The following is a 9,584-nucleotide window of genomic DNA, read 5'->3' as shown; positions in this document are numbered from 1 at the left end:
TGCTTTTTCTCTGTTTTATACAATTGTAAATTGAATATCTTTGGGTTTTGGACTGTTCTAACAAAACAAGATATTTGAGGATGTCACCTTGAGTTCTGGAAAACTGAAATAGATGTTTCACAGTTTTCAAACATTTAATGGACAAAAGGAATAATCAGTTAATTCAGAAAACAATTGGGAGATTAAACAATACTGAAAATAATTGTTAGCTGCAACCCTACTCCAGACAAATATCTCCTGTATGGGATACATTCACGCATTATTTTCTCGATTTATCAATCAGGTTATAAGACACTGATGGTGAATGCTTGCTTGTCCGACCAAAAGTCCAAACCACAAACATAGTCCCTTTGATACAGCAAACAGTTATCTGTATTAACTACACAAACATGATACTGGTTGTTGGTAATAGTAGTTGCCACCTTTTTCAAAGTAATTATTAGTATAAAATGAAATTTTTAAAAAAAAATTAGGAAGAAAGTTACACCATTTCTTAGGCAACAAATCAAATCCTCAAGAGAGATTCCTCTTGAATTTTAGGTTGGCTCTTCTTGTGGCATAGTCACGTTTTTCTGGAATATAACTCTACTACTTTACACTAGTAGCAGTAATAGTGTAGTTTGAATCATAAAAATCAATGTTCATTAAATAGTCCAGACATTTGTCACACTGGCTAGACTACCCTTGGTTTCTTTAAATGATATTACGTGTAATTAAAGCAAGAATAACAGGATATCAAAGGCAAAAATTTATTCAGTCTTTTAACAGATAGCGAGAGACAGCTCATTTATTTCTAAAAATCAATTTGTGAAAGAAACATCTCTTTATGTGCACACATTGCATTTACTCAGTAGGAGGGGAATTTGAAGTTAAAAAAAAAAAAAAGGAAAAAAAGTGTTTTGGATTGAAGTGGAAGAAAAGATTAATAAAAACATAAGTAACGACACAGTTGTGTTGATTACTATTCAGAAATTCACATTAAAAACGAGACACGATTCCCTTTTTAAAATTGGCAGCCTTAGAAAAGACAGTGGACAATAAATGGCCTGCAAATACACATGCAGTGATGTCATCATACCAGCACTGAGTCAAATCCCCGACTCATGGACTATGTGAGACTAGCAGATCAATATGAAAGGAGGGCGAGACTAGTCAAACCATTGACACACCCAAAGACAGTCTCAATCCTACGATCCCGTCAAACTTCAAGTATTCCCTCCAACGTTTGCAACACTTCAAGTATTCCTGCCGTGGACTCCAAACCTTCAACTTTATTACCACTTCTTAGGTTTACAACATAAGCTATGATATAAGTGCACTCAAAATTCATCTATACATAGAAAAATAATGATAACAATAAGTAGCAGTAATAGTTATAACAATCACTTTACATTTCATTTTATACACAACCGTGATGTTATATCACTTTATGCCGTGGCATCACATTCCCCGCCCCCTGAGTGTAATGTTCAAGTTTAACCTTCTGTAGCTATGGAAACGCAAACAGGAACAGCAACCTTGGTTCGGTTATTTAAATAACATTAGCAATCACTGACAAGGGCAATGATTAGAATCAGAGTAATTATGCCTTTCCACAGACCGTTGTGCTTGTGTGTGACGGATGCGTTATGTACAAGCTGCTGATCGATCATGTGCCTCTGGTTTCAGCTCTGTTCGCTGGTGTCAGACACTGACAGCCTTCATCCTGGAAAATAAACATTCTTAGAAACAGACAAGGTACTCTAAAAGAAAATCAATGCAGATATTGAACACATGTGATCACAGTGCACTGTAGTGTATTGACGGCTACTTCTGCAAGATGTTTACAGAGTGAAAGTAAAACATGTACTCATCTCCTCCTTTCAACAAATTTAAAAAACACCTTTATACAACACCACAAAGGATTACAGATGTGCAGACCAAGCATTAGGCATATTAGCTATTCAGTTAAATGTAGCATGGGCTTGTAAGATGTCACACCTTCGCTTACCCCAGTTTCGCTGCCCAAGCAGACCCTCCAGCTGCCTCAGGAACCAGCAACAATGCAGCTCCGGCATTTGTACAACTTGGGGTCATGGGTGCGGATGTGGTTCCGTACATTCCTTAGTCGAAAGAACGTCTTGCTGCAGAGCTACAGAGCGCAGAGTGGGTAAGACAAAGCGTTAACTGCGTGGAAATGACCAGAGAATGAGAAGGCAGAGGCTTTGATCTAAATTAATGATACAGTTGTGATGCCCTAGTGTCTAGATCAGAATTTGTCACTGTGGGCTGAGTTTCAAGAGTCTGTGCTGTTTTCATGACAGTCATATACTATATAAAAGCTCCAGGTATAGTCTCGCCTAATACTGCTCATCATTAGTTATTTCTTTGTGAGTTCTTTGTGACACCCGAGAAGATAAATCAACCCATAAGATGAAGTGAGGTGCAGTTGCTGAAACTGTGAGCTACCTGTCTGTCCATAAAACTGTGTGCGCGCAGCTCTTAGTTTGATTGTCGAACTCCGTGTGAACACAAACTGGACCAGAGGCGTGTGGTTCTAGGTCGGTTAGGAAAGCCAGTTCTTACCGGACAGGGCCAGTGCTTGCCCTCGATGTGCCTGAGGCGATGCATGATTAGAGCATCACAGTCCCTGTAGGAGGCTGAGCACTGCAGACAGGCATGGGCCGCCTTTGGGACTTTAGGGGCTTGACTACGAGGCCCTCGAAGCTGTTTCAGCCGTGCCCGTCGTACAGAATCCAGCACGACACAGTTCCTGCTGCTCAGAGCAAGGCGTTTACCTTGTTGCTGGAAGATAAGACAGGGGGGAAAAGAAAGTTGACTCAAATTTGGAGTATCAGCCAGGCGTTACACTCCAAAGACAACCTATACAGTTTTAAATTAAAATTATTAAAAGGAAGGTGACATCAGTGTTTCCCTACAGTGTTGTTTCTTTATTGCCCATTCCTGGATGCGTTAAGGTTCCAAAAGAAATCAAAGTCATCATCATGCATCAATACCTGCCCCATTATCTACCTTTGGCGTGGTCCGTGTGGCCTTGGACCCAGCAGCTTTGGCCAGATGAAGAGTGGTGTTTCCGGAGCTTCCCCTGGGTCTCTGAATTCTGTTCTGGCTCACTCTCCTCTCCTCCCTCTCCCTCTTCACCACAGGCATGGTGGGTGGCCCTCTGGCTCTCAGTGCCCTGTGGGGAGGCTCTTCGGCTCCAAATTTTTCCCCAACTTGTGACACAGAGCGTGTTAAGCAGATATCCACGCTCTCTTCCTCCTTCTTCAGTCCTGCAATGGGCCCCCCTGCTGGCCGACAGAAGCTGAAGAGAAAGCCCGAGTCCAGTAATTTGATGGGGGGCTTGCTCTGGCGTTTGCCTAGGTCTGGTGAGGGAGGATCAGGGAAAGGTCCAACAACTGGCACTGGCTCTGCTGGCTCCTCTTTAATGACTTTGTACAGAGGGTGGCTGTAGATGGACGGTGGAGGTCCATGCTCTGGTAACTGGAACCCACCAGGTTCATTATCCTTCACTCTCAGTCTAGTGTCCGTGACCCCCCTCAGCCCCTGGCTCCCCACTTTCCTCCCCTCCTCCCTGGGCTTACACTTGGTCTTCTCGACCTCTCTTGTGGAGCCCCGCTTAAGCTTAGCCTTTGTTGCTGGTCGGCTGCTGTTGTAACGCAGCGTTCTGACCGTTTCTACAGTGACCTTATTTCTGGACTGTGTCCTCTGTGAAGGCGGGGATCTGTGAGATGTGTGGCCACAACAACTGTTCGATGAAAGAGAGAGACCTGAGATAGAGTATTCAGCTGGTTCTGATTTGATCCTGACTGTATTTCTCACAAGAGGTTTGTTGGTGCTACGTCGCAGGGGCTGCTGGGCAGGAAGGTGGGCACCGTCACCCTTCCTCACGGACCGTCTGAGTTCTCTCCCCCCGAAGGAAGGCCTGGATGCAGGCTGGAAAATGTCTGGTAACAGACCTTTACTTCGCATGCTCCTGTCGCTTGGAGGGACATTTCGCAGTACGGTCTTTGGCCTCTTCGCTGTAATCTGCTCTGCACTGACTGGGCTGAGAGGCTTGGCTTTTACTGATTTGTTGAGGAGGCGAGTGTTAGCGGGGTTACAGAGGGGAAGTGTCACATCCCCATATGGTCGCCCTGGGGAGGCAGCGCGGGGCTTCCGCCTTTTAGTCAGTGAGTAGTTGTTTGCCTTCAGTTTCCTCAGTCGTTTCTTTTGTCTCCAACCAATCAGATCTTCTGGTCTGGGGAGGAGTGCGGTCCTTTGTAGCCCCAGAACATTCATCAACTTGTACTTCTCCTGAGCTCTTGCATAATCTTCTTCATCTTCTCCGATCTCCTCTACTTCCTGCTTCACCCTCACGGGGCTGCACGCTGCGCTGGGCCTTGATCTGGAGGTGCACGAGAGCCGAGTCACAGAATGAGTTTTTCTGTTTCGTCGCGGGCTCTCTGGCATGGGCAGCAATCTCTGAACCTCGTTGGCAGCCCCTGGGGTGGAGCGGAGAAGGCGGGTGTTTGGAGGTAGGGGTGAGTAATTCTGTGACTGAAGGTTGGCTATGGTGTGTCGAGGTATAGTAGCTTTCTTGGAAGAGGGAGATTTGAAGTCCATTAGCTTCATCCTGTGTGAGGGACTCAGAGGGAGGCCGTTATGACCTTGGGGTTTTGCCATTCTGCGCAAATTGTGCCTGGGACTCCCTTCTAGAGATTCATCTGATGCGTCCAGCATTAGACTGAAGCCTTTGTTCATGTTATCCTCTAGTCCCAAAACTTTTTTCCTTTTGCTTTCCCTCTGCTGGTGATGACGCTCGCGGCATGCACCAGCACAGGTTGAGGTAAAGCCCTTGGAGGCTGGAGTTAGAGGACGGAGTTGCTGTTCTTGCTCCTTCATGAGAGCGGAGCAGGCTTCCACCGCAGGCCACATGCCCAGGTGGCGGGCCATGGCGATGACTTCAGGCAGGTCCTCCTGGCGAACACACAGAGTGGAGGAGTAGGAGAAATCCAGCAGCGACAGAAGGCTGTCCTCACTGAAACCTGATGGGAAAAAAAAGGAGCCTTTTATTAGATATGCTGAAGCCTCGTCAATCAGAGAGTGAGACGCGGGAGATGAAAGCGACTCCACGTAAAGAGGATCGGAGAGACAGCAGGAAGAGTGGCAGCAAAGTGTAAACATGACAGTGGAGACTAAGCGATGATATAACAACTGTTTTAATTGGGGACACTTCTGCTCCTATCTGAAGACACACATCAAAGACATAGGTAAATGAGAAGACAGACTACGGCTGTGTCCGAATTCAGGATCTGGATCCTCCAACTAAGGATTTCTAGATCAAACACATCACAACCCGTACCCATTTTAAAAAATGGTCTTTGAAATGCAGCCTCCTCTGGCCTAAACTGCCTAACGCGACCAGTGTAACCTCTGCAGCTCTCAGTTACCTACAGTCTTTTATTGTTTGACAAATAAGAAATGAACCTTTTGAAATATTGTGATAATGGTGCGCATTTGCAGAGAGGAAGGCGTTCATAGTGCTGCACTTGTTTGTACACACAAAAATTGAAGGAAACAGAGTTTTGAAGTGGGAGGAAGTATTTCGGGCGCCCCCGGTCCTGGAAGTAAAAGTTCCATTTATTTTTCCTAATGGCAATGTTATGTGACTCACAGTTGGAACACCTCTGCGGCTTAGACTGGCATGAAACTCTCCCATTTCGATCATCAGTCCGAGAGGTTAACATCTGCATTACAAAATATCGGGATCCATGATAAAAATTTAAAAAGGTACAAGCTTGTTTACGTAAAATATTCAGGGGTGAAGTTAACTATGACCTCCGAGGTGTATTTTGGCAAGAAACATCCAATTACTGAGCTTAAAATTCTGTCGCGTGATCTGCTGTTGGGGGCGAGAGCCAAAGATTGCTCTGTTAAGAAAACGGAAAACACAATGTGCATCTAAAATTAGTTCACTTTTAAATTCTGTGTCAGTTTTGATCAAATTCAGCAGCTATGGTGTCACGTTTTGTTAACAACTGCACCAACAAATCGTTTTGAATTCCCCGCCACTCCGATTCAGGCCTCTAACTGGCTTCTTCTCCACACCAACACTGCCAGAGGCTCACGGGTACTGTAGCATTCAGAGGCGTCTACCGTGCCAAAATGTCAGACAAAACATGATTTGTCATAAACAAAGCTGAAATAATTAAAACTGGTGGCCAGAAAAAAAGCCTATATGATTCTTACAATATCCAGGAGAGTCCCGTGTTTCTGCTTTAAGTAACATTAAGGATTTCATTTACAGTAAAAACTGAAATGGGAATACTGAATGGGGAAAACCACTTCCAGAACGAGCACCCTCAACACCACCACCACCACTTTGTAAATCAGTAGGTATGTAATGAATGGACATTGGAAAGGTGTGTGGGAGGGAGGGGGTTTCAAAGCTGTTCAACCATCTAACAAGCACTTCTGATTGAGTATACATGGAAGTGAAATACTGTAACTCTAATATAGCACCATTAACCTTCTCTTGTTGGTACTTTGATGGGTTGGAAATATTGACTTAGACGTTATAGAGGAACACATGTCCAAATGCATTGTTTTGTTGCCTGTCGGGCTAGAATGACTCATCTGGAGAAAACACAGGGGCTCAGTCTGGCCTTTAGGTCCAGATCCAGCCCCATAACCTGAGCACAGCCCAGTAATGTTTTCTAGTGTCAGTGTGGCCTCTGGGTATGTTTTCTTACCTGTGAGATCTATGTCCGCTTTCATGCTCAAGTCCATCTCTGTGAAGATTTCCTGGAAGTGATCGCTGACGGCCGCCAGAACGGCTCTGTGGGCCGAGTAGGATCGGCCGTTTGTCCGCAGGGTGATGTCGCAGAACAGCCCCGCCTCCCGCTGACTCCTCAGCTTGCTCAGCATGTCCGCGCTGTGTGACGCCATCGTCTTTGTGACACATCCTCTGCCACCCAGCTCCTGAGAAAAGCCAACAGAAGTTCATCATTTATAGGATCATAAAGTGTGACAAAGAACTTGCAAGGAGACAAGTGGTACAGCAAGATTAAGTGAGAGTGAGAGTGAGGAAGTGTGAATTTAAATGTGTGAGATGCAGAGAAATGAGGCATGGATAAAAGAAAAAACCTTGTGCATATACTTGCAAGATCAGCCTCTATTACTCTGTCCTGCCCTTACCTCCGTTTTCTTGGTGCGCTGTCTCTGACACTCTGGACAGCCCAGGACAAAATCTCTGATCTGGAAGTACATCTCTGTGGAGAAAACAGTTATGCAAAGATGAGACCATAATGCATAAGAGACGTTTAGGGATTTGTGGTACAGCTTCAAAGATGCATGGAGAAGGACAATGATCTTATAAGCTCATAACTCCAGCAACACCTGTTGTATTGGCTTTTCATCCTGATGACAGACACGGGGTGAATTGTATTGTCTCAAGACAACAAAAGCCGGGGTCATAATTAAAAGCCATCATTCGTGTCTGAGTGCGTTTCTTGCTCTTTGATTGATTCAATCAGTAGTGTGGGGCTGTTTCAAATATGCCTATGCCTCCTATCAATATGAAATGACTAAACTCTGGTTAGATGTAGATAAGATAACCAGTGAAAAGTCAGAAGATGGTTTACAGATTAGGGAACCACATGTTGTCCTATGAAGTCAGATGCAAGGCAGACGGTTATGTCCATACCCTCCCACCAGTAGTTTTCAGCCACGCATTTGTAGGTCTCCTCCAGAGAGAGGTGGCGCTGGCCATGCCGCCGCTGGTGAAAGGTGGAGATGGCCTCGTGTCTCCGGTCCTCATCCAAAACCTCACGGTAGTTGATGAAACCCTTCTCCAATTTCTTGCGGTACAGCAGTCCGTCTATCACCTCAAAGTTGGGCGACCCCCATGCGGGAGGTCCACGCCCTTGTGAGTTCACGGCTGACTCCATATCCCCGGGTCTCTCCCGGTCTCCGCCCGACCAGGGTTGGGACGGACAAAACGTCTCAGAGTTCGCGTAGTGAGCGTTGGTGCGGGCGCAGTCGCCGGCCATTTTAGCCGGTTTATGATTCTGATGGAAAAATGCAACTTTCTCCGGTCCGGAGAGCCTCGCAGCCTCTTCTTCTGTGGAGTCGTCAGTTACACTCCCTCCGTTGCTCGGCCCGGGTCGCCCCCCCCTGTGCGTCACGGCGGTGGGAGCTACGGGCGAAACTTCGCCCACCGTCCCGAGACCAAATCCACGTGGATGCGGTGACAGCGATCAACAGACCCCAGATCGAACAATGAGCCCCGGCGAACACCCTTCGGCACCCCTGCCGATAGCCTGGCTCTGTAGCCGTCCACTCGGTTACGGCCCTTAGCTAAAGTCAACCGTAACGTCTCTCATTGTGACTGACAAAAGCTCGCTTTTTTCCTCAACTGGCTGTTAAGAAGAAAGTCACTATCAGACGGGGGTCAGCGGCATTTCACTGGAGGGTCCCGCTTTGTACCCTAGCTGTCAATGGTGGCATCACTCTGCACTATCCGCACACTTGTGACTCACATCCCTAGGTTTTTTTTTTTTGCCATAGTTGCGCTCTCTGTTTGGGAGACCTTCGTTCATATTTCTGTACGATTTGAGGAGGGGGGGCTTCCAACGTCACGCAACATCAACAGAAATTTTTGACCGTCCATCCAAGTGTAAATGATAAAATTCGGCCAGGAGAATAACGCGCCAACAACACCGAGCCAAGTGATGTAAAGTCACCCGTTTCGCGGCGACCACGCACGCAGGCTTCACCGCCGACCTCTCACCGGCAGCCCGTCTTCCATCTACTTCAGGGGCCGGGAGTGGCCTCCGCGGCTGGAAGACTGCGGGCAGCCTCACCTCCGGCGTTAACTTGAGATTTCTTTTCGCCAACTCGAGTCGGAAGCAACATGATGACGCAGCTATCAGCTCAGCATCGCCACTTCAACGACCTAAAAGCGAGGTTGTCTCCGCGATCAGCCCGAAACGTCGGAAATCACGGCCGGGTGCGCTCAAAAGCGAGCCGTCAAGCTGCGGCTAGAAACCCGACATACTTCATACCCTTCCCGTTGCCGCAAAGCCTGTCTGGTGGTCAGAGAGTCCGATTTTACCAACTCGTAACCTTCTGTTTGTTGCTAATCAGTAGCCAAACCGAGCCAGCTCCTCCCCGCCTTCAGACAAAAGCCATTAGCAGAAGCTTTAAAGACCTAGGGCCAGGCGAAATGCGATTGGCTAACGGGGCTGCCACTCGTTTAGTTCTCGTCCCCCTCGCAGTCAAGGTCGGTTGCTCGCTCACGATGCCAGTGTACTAGTGTTTGCTTCACTTACTGCAGTCAAGTTAAACATGATACACCCAGAGGGCTGTCTCCACATTCACATTTAGGATGCAGTTTAAGCAAAGGATGTTTCATTTTTAGCCTCTGAGAATAAACTGACGTTATTTAGCTAGAACACATTGCAATCAAATTCTTTCAGATTATACAAACGTTAGCTGCCACTGTCTTTGCTCTCAGTGTCAGCCACAAATAGTCACTGTCAAATGCTGCTGTCAAACAGTTATTCATTCTTAGCAAAACAAAGCAGTGGCAATTTCCTCAA

The 9,584-nt window shown here is 46.6% G+C and overlaps 1 protein-coding gene across 3 annotated transcripts; it reads right to left on the bottom strand.

Annotated features, from left to right (window-relative positions):
• Nucleotides 1-225: 225 nt before the first annotated feature.
• On the bottom strand, nucleotides 226-9,282 carry si:dkey-229b18.3. 3 transcript variants are annotated; one of them, XM_040148589.1, is made up of 7 exons: nucleotides 7,688-9,282; nucleotides 7,180-7,253; nucleotides 6,735-6,963; nucleotides 3,013-5,027; nucleotides 2,566-2,784; nucleotides 1,981-2,131; nucleotides 226-1,705 (listed from the first exon to the last, which is right to left on the bottom strand). In XM_040148589.1, exons 1-6 carry the CDS (start codon nucleotides 8,031-8,033, stop codon nucleotides 2,027-2,029), a joined length of 2,988 nt encoding a protein of 995 aa, XP_040004523.1. In that variant the 5' UTR covers nucleotides 8,034-9,282; the 3' UTR covers nucleotides 226-1,705; nucleotides 1,981-2,026. The 3 variants fall into 3 exon arrangements, with proteins under 3 accessions (XP_040004523.1, XP_040004524.1, XP_040004522.1); XM_040148590.1 differs by lacking the exon at nucleotides 7,688-9,282 and adding an exon at nucleotides 7,381-7,653 and having other exon boundaries at nucleotides 227-1,705; nucleotides 1,991-2,131; XM_040148588.1 differs by having other exon boundaries at nucleotides 228-1,705; nucleotides 1,991-2,131; nucleotides 7,688-9,281.
• Nucleotides 9,283-9,584: the final 302 nt, after the last annotated feature.

This window comes from Xiphias gladius, chromosome 16 (genome assembly GCF_016859285.1).
Source record: "Xiphias gladius isolate SHS-SW01 ecotype Sanya breed wild chromosome 16, ASM1685928v1, whole genome shotgun sequence".
Lineage (NCBI taxonomy): Eukaryota > Metazoa > Chordata > Actinopteri > Istiophoriformes > Xiphiidae > Xiphias > Xiphias gladius.
Note: the sequence above shows the minus strand (reverse complement) of the source record. Positions and strands in the feature narration are given on the sequence as shown.

Bases quoted from the DNA above. Each gene is read 5' to 3' on its own strand.
- si:dkey-229b18.3 (XM_040148589.1), bottom strand. From the start codon at position 8,033: ATGGCCGGCGACTGCGCCCGCACCAACGCTCACTACGCGAACTCTGAG. The intron at 5,028-6,734 runs GTAAGAAAACAT...TTTTCCCATCAG, and splicing joins AGCGGACATAGATCTCACAG to GTTTCAGTGAGGACAGCCTT. The intron at 2,132-2,565 runs GTAAGAACTGGC...TGCGCTCTGTAG, and splicing joins GCAAGCACTGGCCCTGTCCG to CTCTGCAGCAAGACGTTCTT.